At 41.0% G+C, this 23603-nt stretch overlaps 1 protein-coding gene across 3 annotated transcripts in view; it reads left to right on the forward strand.

The window, feature by feature from the left end:
• Window positions 1–14285, forward strand: part of lrrn1 (leucine rich repeat neuronal 1) — a 37591-nt gene extending 23306 nt beyond the window's left edge. Inside the window, exons 2-4 of one of the 3 annotated variants that reach the window (XM_086001393.1) lie at window positions 4652–4713; window positions 7643–7925; window positions 9807–14285. In XM_086001393.1, coding sequence (XP_085857519.1) covers window positions 10060–12210 — 2151 coding nt within the window. In that variant the 5' untranslated portion in view covers window positions 4652–4713; window positions 7643–7925; window positions 9807–10059 and the 3' untranslated portion in view covers window positions 12211–14285. The remainder of the gene's footprint in view (window positions 1–4651; window positions 4714–7642; window positions 7926–9806) is intronic. The other 2 variants (XM_086001392.1, XM_086001394.1) reach the window with 2 other exon arrangements.
• The last annotated feature ends 9318 nt before the right edge of the window (window positions 14286–23603 follow it).

Here is a 23603-nt window from a genome sequence, read left to right on the forward strand (position 1 = left end):
AAAAGAGAACAATTCAGTTATTTAATCTTTAGCCTGAATACCTTGGTTTATACCCATGCGATACTATTTGAATGTTTGCCTTCACTGCATCTTTAAAGACTGCAAATTAATTTATCATTGTTTAAATATAACTTCACAATTGCTGTTAACGCCGCTGGAGATTAACGGTCCTCAAAATACAAAGAGCATAAATGTCACAATTTGTTGCTAAGTATAGTTGGGCCATTGATGCAGCTGTGTTAGTAATAGGCCATCTTCACCCCTGCTGATGCACCTGAACGAAAGCAACACGCGGTGCCTTGTGCTGTTCCACTCATTTCAAATGGAACTTCTGCAGCTAATGTGAAAGCTTCTGACGTTTTTAAAAGTGGATGCTAATTATATTTTTGGGTGGGGCGCATAACCCGGAATGAGAGGAGCAATGACATCATTTTGTATTTCCAGTTTGAAAATGCTGTTTTTTTTGCTTTTCTGTTGTACTGCACTAAAATGGAAGTATAGATAGAGAAGATTTTCTTTGAAGGCAAGGGGGGAGGCAATTTGGTGCTTATCAAGGTGAGGGATGTCCTTTCCCACTTTTGGGAGCCAGTGTCCACATCCGGGCAATGTGCCTTCACCCCAGCCTTAGACAAGCACCTGATTAGGATAATGTGAACTTTCTGGTCCCCACACCTCCTGGCATTCTGAGTGAGGTTGCCGAATCCGTGCCAGTTTTCTGCTGCGAGCCCATGCCCATTAGGGACTGAGTAGAGATTGCTCAAACTCATTTCACTGAGGGAACCCTTCCAGCCAGCAGAAAGGGCATATTTTGGGGCTTGATTGAAGCCACGGTCCTAGAGATTACGTACGGTGTGCTATTTACCTAGCAACTAAGTTTTCATTGTGGATGATGCTAACTAGCAGTTCAACAGCTGAAGGATTTCATCTGCCAGTGTGAAAATAAAAATACAGACCCTGTGATACTAGTGTCTTCTCGGCTGGGTTTGAATGCTTGACCCATGACTCGCCATTATCCATGAGAAAAATATATCTTCATACATAATAACATTTTAGAAGTCATTTTTGGCAACCACATTAGTTTGATTTTTTGCCTTCAGAACAGCAACTCCGTTTATAGCACACGGTTGCTTTAATTTAGTCCTTGTGCTCACATCAACAATGACTTCATGCAGCTAGTTTTCAGTTGATAACGTCCTTTTTAGGCAATGCAGAGTGTATCCCTCACCTCCCCTTATTTTGGTGTACACAACGTTAAGATTGTAGTTAGCTTCAGTACATTTTAACTTCAAAGCATCATTTATGAAAGGAATAGAAGGTTCTGCTGGTCGGGTTAGAAGGAGATGGGAGGAGGCTCGTGTGAAGGATAAACACTGGCATGGACCTGTTGGGCCGAATGGCCTGTTTCTGTGCTGTAAATTCTATGTAATTTTACCAAGGATTAACTACTGCATTGCTAAAGTCATTAAAATGACTTCCACTTGTGTGTTTTCCTGCTTAACCCTTTCAATACTTGCACATTCCAACTTTAGACATACCATATATCAACGGTGAGCTTGTGCAATTCACCCCGCATTTACTTCAAATACAATGAGAGCATGAGTATTTTATAATATACCATTGTTTTATTTCTGCTCATTGATGAGCTTCTCCTTCCATTGTCTACCTGTGACACATACACTTCCCCCACGAAGAGAAAAAGTCCCAGGCTTCTGGCAATGCCACTCTATTGCTTGTCACTGGGAAGTGCACGGGCGCATTCCTCGGATGACCAACCCTGTGGTTTTTCCCTTCTCCCTCTGTAGGAAGCAGTTCCTCAACAACTTGTATTTATATAGCGCCTTTAATGTAGTAAAACGTCCCAAGGCACTTTACAGGAGTGTTACCAGACAACATTTGACACCGAACCACAGAAGGAGATATTAGGACAGGGTCAAAGAGTTGGTTTTAAAGAACATCTTAAAGGTTTAGGGAGGGAATTCCAGTGCTTGGGGCCTAGACAGCTGTAGGCACGGCAGTCAATGGTGAGGCAATGGAAATCAGAGACACGCAAATCGGTACTTCCAACAATGAAGTGGACAAGATGGGCGTGGGCAACTGTGTTGCACGACTCTTTTTCAGTGCTGATGTGGTATGCTGCCATGCGCTGCATGTTTCGTTTTGAGATGTCTTCGTTTCAATTGAACTAATAATATGATGTCGTGCACAGTTTCACAAGATGCATATTTAAAGCACCCCCCCCCCCCCCCGAGGAATATGCAATCAAATCCAAATAAACACCTTTTTAATTACTTCAGTGAAGAGCAGCTGAATCACAAGCTACGTGACATTGGAACACTCAGTGAATTTTCCTTTGACAGCTATGATTCCTTAGGAAATCATAATGACAATTTTTTTCCTTTCAAAGCCTATTGCTGCACATGACAGTGACAGCAAGTGTATGTTTGAAATATTGAAGGCTCCTGTATCTGAAATTACGACCGATTTAATTTAACAAAGTCAAAAAATCCATTTACATGATAACCTTTTTGCAACTCTGCTTTTCTCCTGTATAACTTCATTTAAATGTCACTCCTTGACTGAGTCTGGGACAGAAAAGGAGCGAAAAATGCAACTCTGAAGCTCCGGAAGAGGAGAATAAAGAAATATTTTCGGCATTTAAATTACAGTTTGAAGGGAAGCCTGTAGGAGAAATGTACTTTCTTTCCATGAAGCTTGCCCAATTTTAAAACGTAAGATTTTACACTCCTGAGACCCACGTTGCAAAGAGCAATACACACGTTGGAGGTCCGGTAAATCGGGCTGCGGGCCATCTAACCACTTTCACACTGTCATTTTCTGGCAGGTATTTTAAACCACCCCGTAGGTTTGCTGCCAGAAATGTGCTGGAGCTTCAATTAACTATCATAAGGCGTTTAAATGACGCCTCCCGCCAATGTTCTTGGGCCAGGATTGAGCTGGGAACGCACATTTGGGATGGGCCTGAAGCTTCCTACTTTCTCATAATTTAAAAAGAAATTGGGGGAGGGGGGAACTTTTATTTCTTTTTCCAAAAAGATGTCAATGCGAAGCCTAAACTGGCCCAATATTGTCTGCTAATTCACTGGAAAGTGAACTGCAATCGCCGCATTTACAAAACTTTAACACAACAGCGAAAAACTTTATTTAAAAAAAACATGAAAAGTATTAGTTCAAGGAGCTGCAAGGCATCTTACTGAGAAGTCCCGAGCTGTCAAAGTGCTGTTCAATTTAATGATTGGGATTACTTTTGTAATTGCCCCAATCTTAGTATTACATGGCTGGCATTGTACAAGGTGAAAGAAGGCATGCCAGGGCAGCCACCCAGTATAATGCCATAAACTAGAAGTGCAGACTCTGGTACATCTACCTAGTAATGACCATGAAGAACGTGCTCTGCTAGCTCCAGTTGTAATGGCGTCAGTTGCAAATCTGTGGTGCCCGCTGTAAGGACATCTGCAGCCAACCTGCACCATTTGGGACGGCACTGTCAGTTCCACTCCTCCTTGATTTGTTTCACTGCTACCTTCTGTCAGGCATGTACCGAGACTGTCTTCTGGGAAGGGTTTCAAACACAGCAACCCTCCTGGTACCCTATCTCATTTAACAGTCGATCCATTTCACCAGCCTTCAAACAGGGTTCAGGTGCTATGCTGCTCAGTGACTTGCCCGCTGACTGCATTTCCTGCCTCCACCATTTATTGTGCCAACCACTAATTTGCCACTATCTGCTATTGAGAAGTTTGAAATATCCATTTCAAGTATTTACTGCCCTTTTAAAAGCTGATAACATTTCTGCACCTATACATGACCACTTACTTACCTTTTTTTAAATGAGCTCATCCCTTTAATTTAACCAGCAGCTCTTTAGGGCTGCTGTACACAATTTCTGCAGCCACCTCTGCCCCACCCTCCGCTTTTTGATGAGCTCCCAGTGCCACATCCAATATGGGCTGGGAGCTCAACTACGTAATTAATTTTGGGACAAAGTCAGGGAAATTCCATGGGCTTGTTCCAACCTCAAAATGGTTAGCGCAAAGTTCGCCGATCTGTTATTTGGCAATTTTTTTTACTTTACGGAAAATCTACCCTATATTTTTGATAGAACAGTCATTAGAAACGTCATGACGTGTTGGCGATTAACATTATTTATATGCGAGTCTTGGCAGTTAGTGTCAGTATTCTATTAATTTTGGGTTGGGGTGGTGGCAGCACAGTTGAGCCTGTCCACCATTCAATGAGATCGTGGCTGATCTGTGACCCACCTTTGCCCTATATCCTTTAGTACTATTGGGGTCACTAGATAGTAAATACAAGTAGGAATCTTGCCCAATTTCCTCTGCCCTCCACCCCCACCTGGGACGCTGAGGCCAGTTGTAGCACCTCTACCGTCATCCCAGCTGAGATCAGCTAACTCGGTACAAACCCTGACCAATCCTGGAACCTTCCAGCTGCGTATGGCTCAACCTACTGAGGCATCCCTGGAAACAAAAGTTGAGCAAGCAAAACTTTCCAGTTACTTGCTGATGTTAGTTGTTACAAACAGCACATTGTAACTTGTCATATTTACTTTTTCTATTGAAAACTTACCACTGTGTGTTGAGTTTAACTGACTTACTGTATATTTTAATGGCAGATTCTTGGCCGATCACCAGACTGTGACTCTCTTGGACTGCGTATTTACAAGCAAGATTGTTAGTAAGTGTTCTTATTCAGAATGAGCTGTCACATTTTAAAGCTCAATAAAATCATTTTATAAGAGGGATATTTAAATTGCAGATAAGTTCTCATTAATGGTTTGTTTTTGCACCTTGGTGGTAAAAGGCAGTACAATTGCTCAATATGTTGATAGGGTGAGATGAAGTAGGGTGGGAGGAGGCTCATGTGGAGCATAGACTTGTTGGGCAGAATGGCCTGTTTCTGTGCTGTAAATACTATGTAATACAGAAAGCACTTGGCACAGAAATAGATCCAGTATTGGTTAAAATTGTTCCGGAACAAGCAGTGCTATTTGTATGAAATCGTTGTGGGCCGTAAAGTTCAAACCCATTTCCTGGAAATACTTTTGAATCAAACGTAATATACTTTTAAGTAAAGGCTATTATAGGCTCATTGCTCATCTTACATAATAACTGCAATATCTTAGCATATTTCTGTTGTAACTGCAAGGCAATCCAGATGAATTCAGAATAATTCAACTCAGCCTCTGCATATCATAACTGACAATAATAATGTGCAAAATTAAGTATCTTTAATCACTGGATGCTTGGCAGAGATGTGATCCTTTTCTTCCTGGCCTATTTGACTGGATTTTTAAGCTTTACTGATCTCTTGCTTTCTTTTTGAGATTTTTACCCATCATAGTGGAAGTAAAAAAAAAAAAAAAAATTCTCTCCTGACGACTTTTGAATTTGATAATCAAACGAATATTTTTCATATTAAGCAGTTGGGATAGAATTAGTAAATTTGTATAAGTGGCATTTGAAAATTATGGGAAAAGTACAAAAATCAGTTTTCCTGTCTCTTCACAGTTTGAGTTGTCAGAAAGGACAGGGCAGCTTTCTTGCTTTTTTAAACCAAGAACTCTATAGAAGTGAGACTATTTTCCCCTTTCATTGGTATATATCATACATGCTTAGACACTTTTTTTTAAACTGCAGTTTTTATAACCAAAGTGTTTTTTTTTAGAAGAACCATTTCGAACGCACAGAAAAATTATTCATTGCATAAATATATGACGGGCACCTTTTTACAGTAACACTTTAATTTTTTTTTATTGCTTTAGAATAATGAGGCACCTTCCCATCTTTCTTGTCCCTTCAACCTATTAAATGAATCTTTACAGGCACTGCTGCACGAGCAATGATTTATTTTAACAAAAGGCTGGCATATTGATGTGGCTAGGAGAAGTGTGTATTGTTACTGCTACAGGCCTGGTAGAGAAAGAAATAAAACAGTCTAATGTGTTCAAAGTGCTCCTGTGATTGTCAACATAATGGTAATGAGACCTACAATTAGTTAAACAAAAGGCCAGTGTTTACAGTAACAAGTGCCATAGTTGGGTCCAACCACTAAAACTCATGTTACAATGTTGTTGCATGCAGGGGGGGCTTTTAGTCTTTCCCTAAGGAAACATTCGGGTCATTTGCTGCCTGATGCTCAATGCAAATAAGCTGAGCTCTTGGAGTGGCTAAGTTAATCACCCCTTCCAAAACACAAGATGAGTTACACAGCTATCACAGTGTCATGTGTAACATGTGCAGCATTTAGGGCTCAGTTGGTAGCTCCCATGCCTGAGTCTGAAGGTTGTGGATTCAAGTCCCACTCCAAAGACTTGAGCACAAAATCTAGGCTGACACCTCAATGCAGGACCGAGGGAGTGCTGCACTGTCGGAGGTGCCATTTTTCGGATGAGACATTTAACCGAGGCCATGTCTGCCCTCCTAAGGTCCCAAAGCACTATTTGAAGAAGAGCTGACGAGTGATCTCTGGTGACCTGGCCAATATTTATCCCTCAACCAACATCACTAAAGCAGATTATCTGGTCATTATCACATTGCAGTTTCTGGGACCTTGCTGTGTGCAAATTAGCAACTTAGCATTTCCTACATTTCAAAAATACTTATTTGGCTGTAAAGTGCCTTGGAACATCCTGAAGTCATGAAAGATGCTATATAAATGCAAGTCTTTCACTTTTTTGTCAGTTGCCTCCAATATATATTCAGTGCATTGGTGATATCACTGTTTTGAGATTGCTCAGTAGAAAAACTGGAGAAAAACACCCAACAGATCAAGCAATAGGATTTTCTACTGGATATATAACTTACAAAACACACAATAAAACAGAACATAAGGTGCCAACCCACCCATCGATTGCTCATTACTCCATGCCGGTAGACACTGTCTTTGTGAAACGCGGATAGTTTGCATGTATATGTATTTAATACTAAGAGCCCCATTTGTGGGCAATCATCACACTTCCAGACTAATCAGCCCAATAATAAATGGGCAGCAAGCACAACCTCATTCCAAGCTTGCCTATTCGAGGTGTGGAACCACTTTTGCTATGTTGTGAAGTGCAACCTGCCGTCTGTAATTCAAATGTGAATAGCATCATTATAATAATGGTTTCCAAAGTGGGAATTAGGACTGCATTGGTTATGCAGTCATTTCAGTTTGAAATGCCCCAAGGCTACAGTAAAGGAGATGCAATAATGCAGAACCTTCTATAAAAGAAGAATATCTGTTAAAAAGAAAAATTAGCTCTAACTGGAGTGGGAAAACCCAACCAGAAGGAAATTGTTGGGTAGCAAATGCTATTGAGAGGCCAAACCAATTCGGCGTTGGGATTATTGTTTAGTAGGCATGTGTGTAGAATGCTGCTTCTACTGCTGACAAGGGATAGGCAATATTGATTGCTGAATGTGTGCAATACACCTTTAAAAAGCCAATCTCTAACTGGGATGGTATATTTTATTCTGTTTTGATTTCCCCGTGCATTTTGGTGATGGATTTTAAGTTGGCTCAGAAATATTTCCAATTCGATGACCTAGTACATTATTTCAATTGTCACTATATAGTTCTTTATTTCATACTAACTGAAGTGAGTTTCTTTTGGCATTTCAAGGCATATTGGTCTGAATTTTACAGTAAAAGTAATGGTGAGTCTAACGGGGCTCACCATTATTTATGTGGAAATCAGACAACAACTTCCAGCGACCGCACATGCACAGTTAAAAGCGTAAATCAGGAAGTTGCTGTCCGAGATGCCCTGCTCCTCCAGAAGCTGCGCTATACCAGTATCTCCTCATCTCTCATTGAAATACATGGAAAGATGTGAAGTTCCTGTACTTACCTCTATAGATATGAACTAAACTCGCCAGAAAAAGTATGGGCTTGTCTATTCCAGTGTAAGTACCCTTTCAATGATGTGATAACTCTTAAGTACTGCCAAACAACCTCTCTGGTACTGAAAATTAACTTTTACAAGTATGGAGTCTCATTCCTTTAGATTTTAATTATTGTTGGAGATTGAAAAAAAATTAAATAATTATTTATTTTTTCTTTGTGTCTCTTATCTCTCTCAATCCAATCTTTCTGTCCCCCTCTTTCTTTTGCTTTCTGTACCTGATTTGACATTGAATTGAATATTCTAACTGACACTTCCTGGTTCAGACACTGTGCTGCTCATTGACGATTCTTCAATCTAATTGGTTAAGGAGAGCCACAGTTCCTTGCCCTGTTCACATAGGTCCCAGATGTACTTTTTGGATGGTTGGCTGACAGGAACTTCCAGAGCAAAAGCCCACAGAAAGTCTCTGGGCAAGTACAGCTGTAACTTTCATTCACCGTTGACCGCAAAATCTGGCCCATTACTTCTTCAGTGTGAATGGATACTACTTGATTTTCCCGTTTGTACTCATAGGATTTGTTATACATTTTAATTACATACTTTGCCTGACAAAAATCTGTTGATCTTCACTTAAAGTTGTCAGTTGTGCAATCTCACATAAGGTCATTAAAATTCTCTGCAGCATTCAAGCACAATATTTTAAAAAGAAGTTTGACTACTATTTTGGGGATTAAATTTATTTCAAAGTGAAAGGGAGAGAATAATTAAATATCGACAAAGTATATTCCTCAAATGTGCCCTTGAAATGGAAGGCAAGTAAGCCCAACAGAAATAGTATTAATTCCACTAAATGTAGCAAAAGTGTCAGTTGGCTATTTTGTAGGCTGTAGCCTGCAAATTTTGATATTTCACCACAAATCAACTTTCACTTTTGAAGTGTATTTGTAACATAAGGAAACACAGCAGCCAATTTGTGCATACGTCCCACAAACAGCAATGAAATATATAACCAGATCATCTGTTTCAGGTGTTGGTTGAGGGATCAATGTTGGCCAGGACACTGGGAGAACTCCCATGATCTTCTTTGAATAGTGCCATGGAATCTTTTATGCCCACCTAAGAGGGAAGACAGAGCCTCGCCTCATCCAAAAGGTGGCACCTTCAACAGCGCAGCACTCCCTCAGTACTGCATCGAAGGGCCAGCCTAGATTATGTGTTCAAGTCTCTGGAATAAGGCTTGAACCTTCTTCTCTGAGGCGAGCATGCTACCACTTAGCCTAGATTTTGTGCTTGCATCCTGGAATGGGGCTTCTGAATCAGATGCAAGAATGCTGCCACTGAGCCAAAGCTTGCACCAACAAGGGAAGGTATTGAAATTTAGGTCAATTCACCTTGGGCTACTCCTGCATACTGCCAAGCAACTGTGCAGTTTTAAATATGGAAACAGATTGCATGATTACTCACTTGGGTGGAAAATGCTACAGAGGTAGGGAGGGTTCTGAAAAGGAAGATGAAAGTAGCTGAATATCAGTGAAAAAATTAAACCGAGCCTTCACGTTTGCAAGCAAAATAGCTAAATAAATGAAGAAACACAAATGGAAAGTTTTAGTTCCATTGTAAATTTATATGAAATCTAGATATTACAAAATTTCCATAGCTATCATCACCTAGAATTATTAATGCCATTCTACTTCTAATTATTATTTTATTTAAGGCTACAAGTGGATTGGATCAATGTACAAAAATCAGCAAAAGCTTCTTACTGCCCCTTCTAAAATGTGGCTAATATGTCGATTGAATTTTTCCAAGTTCCAGATACCTGTCCACAAATGTGTATATTTTTTCAAAACCAGTGTGGTTAAGCAGTAGAATCTCAACATCTATATTCTACACTCCTAAAAGATGCTACAGTCTGATTTTCTTTCATGTCTTCTTGCAGATGCTGTTGGTGTCGAGACACATTTGGCGTAACTGAAAGCTTTTCTCATGCACCTGGAACTGAAGAGCAACTGAGGATCAGGATAATTCCCAGCACATTGGAAACCCAGCATCAAAAGCAGCAGGTAGCCTACCCAACCCGGGGCACTATTTCCTGCTGAATTGCCTTCTACATCCGACAGTTAAGTTCATTCAAGCATTAAGCCCCTCGATGATAATTTGTCATTAGTTTCAAGGAAAATATATTTTTTTCAATGGCTAAAAAGAGGATCGGTACACCTATTTGTCATGTAATAATAGGTCTTCTGACTATTTGTCTAATTGAAGCTTCTCTGCAGCACAATGAATGCCCTCAGTTATGTGTTTGTGAAATCCGGCCATGGTTCACGCCACAGTCAACATACAGAGAAGCCGCCACTGTGGACTGCAATGATCTGCGGTTGACCAGAATTCCTAGCAACCTTTCTGCTGACACCCAGGTGCTCTTGCTTCAGAGCAACAATATTGCCAAGACAACTGATGAATTTGAGCAAATGTTTAATCTCACAGAGCTTGACCTGTCTCAAAATAATTTTACCAATATTCAAGATGTAGGCCTGACCAACCTTACTCAACTCACCACCCTACACCTAGAGGAGAACCAGATAGCAGACATGCCTGATTATTGCTTAAAGGATCTCATCAATCTCCAGGAACTGTACATCAATCACAACCAGATTAATAGCATATCTGCAAAGGCCTTTTCTGGCTTAAGGAATTTGTTGAGACTTCACCTAAATTCCAACAAACTACGAGTGATTGATAGCCGTTGGTTTGAGTCTACACCTAACTTGGAGATTCTCATGATTGGAGAAAACCCTGTAATTGGCATCCTAGATATGAACTTCAAACCTCTAAGCAATCTGAGGAGCCTGGTTTTAGCAGGAATGGAACTGACTGAAATCCCTGGAAATGCTCTAGTGGGATTGGATAGTCTAGAAAGTCTCTCATTCTATGATAATAAACTGGGAAGAGTGCCTCAGCCTGCGCTTCAGAAGGTGCCAGCCTTGAAATTCCTGGATTTGAATAAGAACCCTGTTCATAAAATTCAAGAAGGTGACTTCCGGAACATGCTTCGCTTGAAAGAACTAGGCATTAACAATATGGTTGAGCTTGTTTCTATTGACAGATACGCGCTGGATAACCTACCTGAACTTACAAAATTGGAAGCTACAAATAACCCTAAATTGTCATACATTCATCGCTATGCTTTTCGGGAAGTTCCTTCCCTTGAAAGCCTGATGCTTAATAATAATGCATTAAATGCCCTGTATCAAAAGACTGTGGATAACCTCCCCAATCTACGTGAAGTAAGCATTCACAGTAACCCAATCAGGTGTGACTGTGTTATTCAATGGATGAATTCAAACAAAACAACCATTCGGTTCATGGAGCCTCAGTCTATGTTTTGTGCTATGCCGCCGGAATACAGAGGGCAGCAAGTCAAAGAGGTTCTCAAACAGGAGACTGCTGAACAGTGTCTTCCAATGATTGCACATGACACCTTTCCAAATCATCTGAATGTAGATGTTGACATGACAATTTCCTTAGATTGTCGAGCTATGGCAGAGCCTGAACCTGAAATCTACTGGGTCACACCTCTTGGAAGTAAAATCACAGTAGATACCTTGTCAGACAAATATAAGCTGAGCAATGAGGGGACCCTCGAAGTTTCTCACATTCGCATTGAGGACTCTGGCCGATATACTTGTGTTGCTCAGAACTCTGAAGGAGCTGATACAAGAGTTGCAACCATTCGAGTTAATGGAACCCTCCTAGATGGAACTCAGGTACTGAAAATATATGTGAAGCAAGCTGAATCCCATTCTATCTTAGTTTCGTGGCGAGTGAACTCAAATGTCATGACTTCCAATTTGAAGTGGTCTTCAGCCACCATGAAGATTGATAACCCTCACATTACATACACTGCAAGGGTTCCCGTTGATGTCCATGAATATAACCTGACACATCTTCAACCTTCTACAGAGTATGAGGTCTGTCTTACTGTATCTAACATCCACCAGCAGACTCAGAAATCATGTGTCAATGTTACTACAAAGGGTGTGGCATTCTCACTGGACATCTCTGACCAGGGAACAAGCACAGCTCTAGCAGCAGTAATGGGGTCAATGTTTGCCATCATTAGCATTGCCTCGATAGCTGTTTACATTGCCAAACGCCTCAAGCGGAAGAATTACCACCATTCCCTGAAGAAGTATATGCAGAAGACCTCCTCCATTCCCTTGAATGAGCTTTATCCACCACTTATAAATCTATGGGAAGGGGATAGTGAGAAGGAAAAAGATGGCTCTTCTGATGTGAAGCCTACACCCGTTGACACATCGAGAAGCTACTATGTGTGGTAACTCTGGAGGAACTTTGCTTCTAGTTAAAGGGAGCACAGGGACTTTTTTTTGCTTTTTTCTGCAAAAGTGAAAGTTCAGAACTTTTTTGTATCTTGACTTTGCTAACTTGTGGCAGAGCTGTGAGGATAGATGGATATTTCAAAGACTTTTAGTATAGCGTATCGCCTTTGCTGGACATTAAAGAAAAAGGGCAGCTCCATTTATCTTGCAAAAATGCCTCGGTTGCTGTGCTTGATTACTCATTTCTCTCCACTGCAGAACTCCCAATATAAATTGGTGGCAATGCAAGTCATCCCGTGTTTTTTAAAGGAGTGGCGAACCTTCACAGAGGTGTGCTCATTCAGTAAAAGCTATTTATTTTAACTGTCGGGGCACTGATCCATTTCCATGTTTTAGTTTTTTTTAGAATCTTGAAGCTGACATATGGGATTTAGACCCCTTTCATTCTTCTATTGAATGCTGTTAGCTAACTAAACTGTATTGTTGTATCAACTATAATTTGTTCTTTTTGGAATTTGAAAACCCAAACACTTGTAAATTTTATTTGCCTTCTCTGCTTGAACTAGTTTTACAATTTACCTTAGACAAATGTGTGGTTAATGTTAAAAACAATAATATAGTAACGTGCTTTAAAATCCGCAACATAAAGATACATTTTAGGTGATTTATTGAAGGACTTTAGCTGCCAGATTTTTCTGAATGTCTCTTTAACCGCATTTAGTATCTATAGTTTAAAATTATGAATTTTATCGTGAGAAGTATAGTGTAAAACGAGGACAAAACTATATTAAATTACAGTTTTGATCTTGATTTTTATAGAGCTTTGAGTCTCTGATTAAATTGTTCTTTGAAGCTATGCCTATTGTCTCTGTAGATTTCCTACATCTCATTGTGACATTGGACAAATTGAGGTGCTTGACCCTAATTCCTTCTTGATTGCAGGAAAATTGAAGCTCAATACTGGTAGTAGAATATGGCACCTGACAAGTTTAATGGATCATTGTGGATAAAAAGGTTATTGTGCAATGGGACTCTTTTTTGTTGTACTGATGAAGCATAATTTTCATAATAGTAGGAACTGAGGTTAAGTAATCTTCGATCTCTTAATGCACATAAAAATGGTGAAGGTAGGTTTTAATATTTATAGCACAGTCCTTTTGAGTGAAAGGTCCAAAGGTTGGCCACTGCTTGAACCCAATAGGCTTTGGGATGCCTTTTTTTGCCAAAAGATAATTAAGTGGACTGTCTCCCATTAGTAAAGAGTTAGCTCTCCTCTCTGACATTTTGTACCTTGCTTTTCTAGAAGTGCACTTCCTGCTGGCATTAGGGTTTGTAACCTGGCCCTCGCTGCTAAAGCAACTCGGGTCCTCACTGGATGAAATGGAAGCCAATGAAAATGTAATTATTTTGTGTCTGTAGCAATGTCAGCCTGCGTTCAACCTTTATTTAATCTTACACTAATGATACTATAGATTTTTCAATGTTCAAGATTGCAAAAGATAGCTTTGCAGTTTTACTGCCATTGACTATTGTTTTCCCAGTTTTGGCAATCAACAGGTTCCTACCTATGAGCTAGCACTCTGTACACAACAAATGACTAAGCTAAACATGCAGAAAAATGGGAACTAATGAATAAGCTTGTTTTTTTCCCATGAGTCAACAAGCAGTTGAATGGGCCATTAGCTACAGTAAGCTATATTCACATAAGTGCGTATGCAGAACCGTTAAACCCCTTCCTACAAACAAATGATGCAGCCGAAACAAAACTCTACTATCATCCAAAGGCTATTCTCTCAATATTTAAAGTCTTGAAGGATAAATTTACAATGGGCCATCTTACCACTGATTGAGAGAGGGCCCCAAATGTATTGCCTCCGTTTTCAGCACTATGGACAGCAACCAGCTGATTAAACGTTCTGTTACTAATTTTTCTTATTTAGAGAACAATTAAAGGATTCCGAGGTCCATGGTGTGCTTTGAATCCCAGATATTGTTGATTGTTGTTGGTACAGCATAATTGTCAGAATGCTGTTTTTAAAATACTTTGATTTAATAAATGTTTGGTATTTACAATATTCACAGGTGACCATCACTTCTTTGTTCTGAAGGACTTGTGTCTTGAGGATTAAAATGTTTTATTTGGATTCTCTATGGAGACTTTCTCTATTGTTCAAGGGAGGGGCCAACAGCCATCTTGAAATGGCAACTCGACTCATGTGAAAGGAAAATATCTGTCCCACAAAACCCTTTACATCAATTGGTAGAAAAACAAACCATTTTTATTAAATGTTATAGTTATATTTTGACACTTTCAGTCTTTCTTGCAAAATGATATTGCTAGGAATGACACATTCTGTAGTGATTCTTTGACTTTAACTTTGGCTTGGAGCAGATTGGTTTGTTTGATTTAAATTGTAGACGGTCTGATGGAGCTAAATAATGATTTGTTCCATTGTGAAAACTCCTGTTTGATACAGACATGTGATGTGTTCATATTTGACTGTCAACCTTTGAATTAAAACTTGTACTTTGGGAAATTTCTCTCCTCCATTTAACTGGATTTATGCATGAAGTGTTGTTTGATTTGTTGTACCAATCAGAAAGTTTCAAACCAGTGTCCAGAAGGGATCATGAATTAATCTTCCACAAGAAATTTATGCTGGAGTGGAAATAGGCAGAATTATAGCACAGTATTGAAACTCTGCTTGTCAAATGGAAAAGAGACACTGAAGCAAAGGTTAATTTATTTACTAAGGGTAATTAGCCTATAATATATAGTCTCATTGTGTTTCTTACACCTATTGTACCTTTTAATGTTAGCTATTCATTATCATAGAATCATAGATTGGTTACAGCACGGAAGACCACCATTCGGCCCATCGAGCCCGTGCCAGCTCTCTGCAAGAACACTTCAGCTAGTCCCACTCACCCGCCCTTTCCCTGTAGCCCTGCAAATTTCTTTCCTTCAGATACTTATCCAACTCCCTTTTGAAAGCTGTGATTGAATCTGCCTCCACCACCCTTTCAGACAGTGCATTCCAGATCTTAATCACTCGCTGCATAAAAAAGTTTTTTCTTACATCACCTTTGGTTGTTTAGCCAATCGCCTTAAATCTGTGTCCTCTGGTTCTCGACCATTCTGCCAATGGGAACAGTTTCCCTCTATCTAATTTGTCCAGACCCCTCATGATTTTGAGCACCTCGATCAAATCTTGTCTCTATCTTCTCTGCTCCAAGGAGAACAACCCCAGCTTCTCCAGTCTATCAACGTAACTGAAGTCACTCATTCCTGGTACGATAGCAAAATACTGCAGATGCTGGAAATCCGAAATAACAACAGAAAATGCTGGAAAAACTCAGCAGGCCAGGCAACATCTGTGGAGAGAAATTAGAGTCAACGTTTCAGGTCAAGACTGAGAAAGCACAGGAAATGAAACAAATTAAAAGGCCAGTTTGGAGGCTGGGAGAGAACAAAAGAAAAGAGAAGAGACATTAAGAGGTATTCAAAATGAGACGAGATGGTGATAGGACTAGTGGAGACAAAAGACAGCTCTAGATTAGGTGTGAAATGTGCTGGCAGAATGGAAGACAGCTGCCATGTGGGAGGGAAAAAAAAGGGGGGGGAGAAGGGCCAAAACAAAGGTGTGGATAAAAAAATATAACTAAAAATGTAATGGGGGCCGAGGTTATGACCTGAAACATTGACTCTATTTCTCTCTCCATGGATGTTGCCTGGCCTGCTGAGTTTTTCCAGCATTTTCTGTTGTTATTTCCCTCATTCCTGGAATATTCCTCAAATCTTTTCTGCACCCTCTCTAAGGCCTTCACATCCTTCCTAGAGTGTGGTGCCCAGAATTGGACACAATACTCCAGTTGGGGCCGAACCAGTGTTTTATACAGGTTCATCATAATTACCACACTTTTGTACTCTATACCTCTATTCATGAAGCCCAGGATCCCGTAAGCCTTTTTAACTGCTTTCTCAACCTGCCCTGCCACCTTCAATGATTTGTGCGCATATGCCCCCAGGTCTCTCTGGTCATGCACCCACTTCAGGATTGTACCATTTAGTTTATATTTTCTCTCCTCATTCTTTCTACCAAAATGTATCACTTCACACTTTTCTGTGTTAAATTTCATCTGCCACGTGTCCGCCCATTTCACCAGCCTGTCTATCTTCCTGAAGTCTATCATCTCCTCCTCACTGTTCACTATACTTCCAAGTTCTGTCATCTGCAGATTTTGAAATTGTGCCCTGCACACCCACATCCAAGTCATTAATATATATCAAGAAAAGCAGTGGTCCTAGAACCGGCCCATGGGGAATGCCACTGTATACGTTCCTCCAGTCCGAAAAACAACCGTTCACCACCACTCTTTCCTGTCACTTAGCCAATTCTGTATCCATGCTGCCACTGTCCCTTTTATTCCATGGGCTTCAACTTTGCTGGCAAGCCTATTATGTGGCACTTTGTTGAATGCCTTTTGGAAATCCATGTACACTACATCAACTGCATTACCCTCAATCAACCCTCTTTGTTACCTCATCAAAGAACTCAATTAAGTTAGTTAAACACGATTTACCTTTAACAAATCCATGCTGGCTTTCCTTAATTAATCCACACTTGTCCAAGTGACCTGTTAATTTTGTCCCTGATTACTGTTTCTAAAAGCTTCCATACTACTGAGGTCAAACTGATTAGCCTGTAGTTGCTGGATTTATCTTTACACCCTTTTTTGAACAATGGTGTAACATTTGCAATTCTCCAGTCTTTTGGCACCACTCCCATATCTAAGGAGGATTGGAATATTATGGCAAGCACCTCTGCAATTTCCTCCCTCAATTCCCTCAGCACCCTAGGATGCATCCCATCTGCTCCTGGTGACTTATCTACTTTAAGCACAGCCAGCCTTTCTAATACCTCTTTATCAATTTTTATCCTTCCAAGTATCTCCACTACCTCCTCCTTTTACTATGTCTATGGCAGCATCCTCTTACTTGATGAAGACAGATGCAAAGTACTCATTTAGTACCTCAGCCGTACCCTCTGCCTCCATGCATAGGTCTCCGTTTTGGTCCCTAATCAGCCCTACCCCTCCTCTTACTACCCTTTTACTATTTATATGCCTATAAAAGACTTTTGGATTACCTTTTATGTTGGCTGCCATTCTATTCTCATACACTCTCTTTGCCTCTATTATTTTTCACTTCTCCTCTGACCTTTCTATATATATATTCTGATTCTCAGATGTATTTGCAATCTGACATCTGTCATATGCACTCTTTTTCTGCTTCATCATATTCTCTATTTCTTTCGTCATCCAGGGAGCCCTGACTTTAGTTACATTCCCACTAGGGGGAAAGGCAGGGTATCTCAACTGTACCTGAACTCTTTCCTCTTTAAAAGCAACCCATTGTTCCATTACAGTTTTGCCTGCCAATCTTTGATTCCAGTTTACCCAGGCCAGATCCATTCTCCCACTGAAATTGGTATTCTCCCACTGAAATTGGTCTTCCCCCAGTTAAACATTTTTACTCTAGATTGCTCCCTGTCCTTTTCCAGAGCTAATCTAAACCTTATGATACTATGATCACTGTTCCCTAAATGTTCACCTCCTGACACTTGCCCCACTTGACCTACCTCATTCCCCAGAACCAGATCCAGCAATGCCTCCTCCTTCGTTGGTCCAGAAACATACTGATCAAGAAAGATCTCCTGAACACGCTTCAGAAATTCTTTCCCTTCTCTGCCCTTTACACTATTGCTATCCCAGTCTATATTAGGATAGTTGAAGTCCCCCAATATTACTACTCTATAGTTCTTACACCTCTCTGTAATTTCTCTGCAAATTTGCTCCTCCATATCTTTCCCACTATTTGGTGGACTGTACAATACACCTAGTAGTGTAATGGCACCTCTATTATTTCTTAACTCTATCCATATAGATTCTGTCCTTGACCCCTCCAGGACATCCTCCCTCTCCAGCACTGTAGCATGCTCCTTGACCAATACTGCCATACCACCTCCTATCTTTCCTTCCCTATCTTTCGTGAACACTTTATAACCAGGAATATTTAATACCCAATCTGCCCTTTTTTGAGCCAGGTCTCAATTATTGCCACATCATATTCCCATGTGGCTATTTGTGCCTACAGCTCACTTGTTTACGACGCTTCGTGCGTTCACATACATGCACTGTAAACCCATCTTAGACCATCCTGTATTCTCTCTCTGTTATGTTTCACATTTGGTATTTGTAAAGTGGCTTCATTACCTGGTCTGGCTGGTAATATTTGCCATTTGAAAGAAAATTTGCCATTTGATAGAAAATCTATAAACAGATCAATGCTTGCAAGATATTATGAATAGACGTTAATGTCAGTGGTGTCCTATGACTGCTTACCACACTCCTCTGAAAATCCTATCACTATTTTAACCCCATAATTAATGCCTTTGTTAAAATAATAGTGCGAGGAACTTGATGTAAGTGTATTAAATGTATGTCAGTAACCGCATCATTGGTAATTTCTACTTTTATATCCACTGGGTTATTCTGCTCTGCCAGTTTTGTTACCTCCTCAATTTCTATTATCTTTGTGAGGAATGGCTTGTTCTTTATGCATTCTGCCACCGTAAAATAATCTGTTGTCACTTATAACAAATGCCTTTGAGATGCATGCTGGCATTTGAGCCTTGTTGACAACAGCCTTGCATTGGGTGGATACCATGGAATAGTCGATACTTAAACCTGACAATTTTTCTCATTCACAAACACCACACAATGACATAATTCACACTGAAATGCTATGTGTTGTTTGCACATGAATTATCAGAAGAAAAATGGTGCATGTGTTTTTTTTAAGCTCTTCACCATCATCACATCTCCCTGCAAAAAAAACCCAAGTATACCAAAAGCTTTTTCCTGAATATGGTGCTTTTTTCATGTGCTGCATTGCTTCTGACAGTTGAAACTTTCAGTACCCATTCCATTGAATGATTCCCTACCATATCATGCTTTTGTCCAAAAAAATCAGGTTGAAGATGAACCCTTTATAAAAGCTTCTTAGCCTGACTTACATTGAATAATTTCCTGTCCTCTTATCTAAGAATTTCCATACCATTAGTGTAAGGGACTTGTAAACTTGTCACTGTTTAAAAATAAGGGGTCACCCATCTAAGACAGATCAGGAGAATTTTTTTCTCACAGAGGGTCGTGAGCCTTTGGAACTCTCTTCCTCAGAGGGCAGTGGAAGCAGAGTATTTGCATATTTTTAAGGCAGAGGTAGATAGATTCTTGATAAACAAGGGGGTGAAAGGTTGTGGGGGTAGGCAGGAATGTGGAGTAATCAGATCAGCCATGATCTTCTTGAATGGCGGAGCAGGCTCGAGGGGCCGAGTGGTCTACTCCTGCTCTTAATTCATATGTTTGTATGTAACCCCTTCTGGCTTCATTGTACCATTAAATCTTTTGGACAAAACAGAAAAATTAAGGTTACAAATCAATAAGATGTGTTTTTATGTCTTCACTGGTCCTACTTTTCTTGATTGTGGAATTCTGGCGCATTGTGCAGTCCTCTGCCTTTCTGCAGCTACTTTACCATAACAGACGCAGTCTTCTACTTCCCCAGGTACTGGTTATGAACAATAGTCCAACGCCATTTTCGTTAAATATGAACTATTCTCCTCAAAATATTTCAGAATACCTTTGGGGTTTAGAATGGATTCATTCGCATGCATCTTTTCCTCCATGACCAGTATGGATAAATACTGGATAAACCTTGTAACCTAAAATGTCAGGTTGGGTAATTTTGCATTTATTTGGGAAAACACAAATGGCAGCTAATTTGGGCCATTTTCAAACATCAGTGTACCTGTGTAGGGGGACAGAATGTTTTCGGCATTTGATCACCGCCAGTCACTCAGTATGAGACACTTAAACATTTTGTCATCTGTGTCTAGAGGCAGAGCAAGTAAGCAGATTCATTTTGAGTTTACCAAACATATGGCAATTGTAAAAATCCTGTGATCCCACCAGGAGAGCTGCACTTAGAGGGAATGCGGATCGATGAATCGGGGGCAGCAATGCTGCAGTGGTACCTCCGACCGGCACTCCAGCTTCCCACGGAGCCTGCCAAGTGGCCCCTTATATTTTACTTTAAGTTTTAATGTAATATGTGGGTGTGCTTCAGATCTTTGGCAATCTTACAGGATATACATCAGTCCATTGCAGTGCTGCAGTCGACCTGCACATTCAGTCAATGCTCATATCATAGTGGTTATACATCATTGGCGAACTTACGGCAGGTTTGCGTCTGACCCTTTGTTACTTAACCGGAGAATGTGTCGGCGCTCCCTAGTATGGTGCGTATATTCTCATTGATGGTGCGATCCGACCAAGTTTACATACAAGTATTCTATTTTAAACATTAAGGTCCTGAAGTTATGCTAAAAAAACATTTAATACGTTCATCTATCTCTGCAATCTTGGCGGAGGCGTTAACCCATTTATTTAACTGAGCTAATACCTCTGCTAAAATAGAGACACTTCAGATAGTACGTTAAACATTCTTACCCCAATTCCCTCAGTGCAACTTCAGGACCTAGGTTTCAGCTTAATGAAGACCCAAATTTTTGCCACCTTCCAAAGTTGAAATGACCTGAATGTTGCTCCCTTGTGGTCACAATTATGGGGTAATTTTGAGTCCGCACGCCGTCCATGGTATTCTGACTCAATTTTTGCATTTGCTTTTCTGATTTCTTCCTTGTTCTCAGGCTCAATTTTTGCAAAGTAGCAACAGAAATATTTAGGAGGAATGACTAGTTTGTTATTACTTTAAAAAAAATCAGACCTGAGAACAAACCTATCGGAAAGTGACGCAGACTGAACTCGTGACCACTCCACATTCTGCGTTATAGGAGTTGGAGCCCAAGACTGAGTAGATCGCACACGTAAAGCATTTTCCTCATGTTCATCTTAACTATTTTATGTTGTAAATTGCAATCATATTTTTATGCGTTCCTGGGATGTGGGTGTCGCTGGCAAGCAGTTATTGCCCATCCCTAATTGCCCTTGAGTAGGTGGTGGTGAGCTGCCACCTTGAACCGCTACAGTCAGTGTGGTGAAGGCACTCCCACAGTACTGTTAGGGAGGGAGATCCAGGATTTTGACCCAGCGATGATGAAGGAATGGCAAAATATTTCCAAGTCAGGATGGTGTGTAACTTGGAGGGGAACTTGAAGATGGTGGTGTTCCCATGCGCCTGCTGCCCTTGTCCTTCTAGGTGGTAGAGGTCGCAGGTTCTTGAGTGTTGTTGGAGCTGCACTCATCCAGGCAAGTGAAGAGTATTCCATCACATTCCTTGTGCCTTGTAGATGGTGGAAAGGCTTTGGGGAGTCAGGAGGTGAGACAAGCGCTGCAGAATACCCAGCCTCTGACCTGCTCTTGTAGCCACAGTATTTATGTGGCTGGTCCAGTTAAGTTTCTGGTCAATGTTGACCTCCAGGATGTTGATGTTAAGGGATTCAGCAATGGTAATGTCGTTGAATGTCATGGGGCAGTGGTTAGACTCTCGCTTGTTGGAGATTGTCATTGCATGGCACTTGTGTGGCGCGAATGTTACTTGTCATTTATCAGCCCAAGCCTGAATGTCAACCATGTCTTGCTGCTTGTGGGCATGGACTGCTTCATTATCTGAGGAGTTGCAAATGGAACTGAACACTCTGCAATCATCAGCGAACATCCCCACTTCTGATCTTATGATGGAGGGAACGTCATTGATTAAGCAGCTGAAGGTTATCAGGCCTAGGACGCTGCCCTGAGGAACTCCTGCAGCAATGTCCTGGGACTGAGATGATTGACCTCCATCAACCACAACCATCTTCCTTTGTGCTAGGTATGACTCCAGCCAGTGGCAAGTTTTCCCTTTGATTCCCATTGACTTCAATTTTACTAGAGCTCCTTGATGTCAAGGGTAGTCACTCTCATAGAAACATAGAAGATAGGAGCAGGAGTAGGCCATTCGGCCCCTCGAGCCTGCTCCGCCATTCAATGCGATCATGGCTGATCATCCAAATTCAGTACCCAGTCCATGCTTTCTCCCCATACCCCTTGATCCCTTTAGCCTTAAGAAATATATCCAACTCCTTCTTGAATATGTTTAATGTATTGGCCTCTACTGCCTTCTGTGGTAGAGAATTCCACAGGTTCACCACACTCTGGGTGAATAAATTCCTCCTCATTTCTGTCCTAAATGGCCTACCCCTGTGATCCCTGGTTCTGGACTCCCCGACCATCGGGAGCATCCTTCCAGCATCTAGTCTGTCCAGTCCTGTCAGAATTTTATAAGTTTCAATGAGATCCCCTCTCTTCTAAACTCCAGCGAGTACAATCCCAATTGACCCAATTCTCTCCTCATACGTCATTCCTGCCATCCCAGGTATCAGCCTGGTGAATCTTCGCTGAACTCCTTCCATGGCAAGAATATCCTTCCTCAGATAAGGACACCAAAACTGCACACGATACTCAAGATGTGGTCTCACCAAGGCCCTGTACAACTGCAGCAAGACATCCTTGTTCCTGTACTGAAACCCTCTCGCTACGAAGGCCAACATGCCATTTGCCTTCTTAACCACCTGCTGCACCTGCATGCTTGCCTTCAGTGACTGGTGCACAAGGACACCCAGGTCTCGTTGCACTTCCCCTTCTCCCAATCTATTGCCGTTCAGATACTAATCTGCCTTCCTGTTTTTGCCACCAAACTGGACAACCTCACATTTATCCACATTATATTGCATCTGCTATGCTTTTGCCCAGTCACCCAACCTGTCCAAATCATCCTGGAGTTTCTCGGCATCCTCCTCACAGCACACACGCCCACCCAGCTTTGTGTCATCTGCAAATTTGGAGATATTACATCTAGTTCCCCTGTCAAGATCATTAATATATATTGTGAATAGCTGGGGCCCAAGGACTGATCCCTGCGGTACTCCACTAGTCACTGCCTGCCACTCGGAAAAAGAGCCATTTATTCCAACTCTTTGCTTTCTGTCTGCCAACCAGTTCTCTATCCAAGTCAATACCTTGCCCCCAATCCCATGTGCCTTAATTTTACACGCTAATCTCTTATGCGGGACCTTATTGAAAGCCTTTTGAAAGTCCAAATACACCACATCCACTGGTTCTCCCTTATCTATTTTGCCAGTTACATCCTCAAAAAATTCCAGTAGGTCGGACCCTAGGAAGTACAGAGGGTCAGAGGGACCTTGGTGTACATGTACATAGATCCCTGAAGGCAGCGGAGCAGGTAGATAAGGTGGTTAAAAAGGCATATGGGATACTTGCCTTCATTAGCCGAGGCATAGAATATAAGAGCAGGGAGGTTATGATGGAGC

Source organism: Somniosus microcephalus, chromosome 11 (genome assembly GCF_052327205.1).
Source record: "Somniosus microcephalus isolate GS21.2 chromosome 11, FLI_Smic_1.0, whole genome shotgun sequence".
Lineage (NCBI taxonomy): Eukaryota > Metazoa > Chordata > Chondrichthyes > Squaliformes > Somniosidae > Somniosus > Somniosus microcephalus.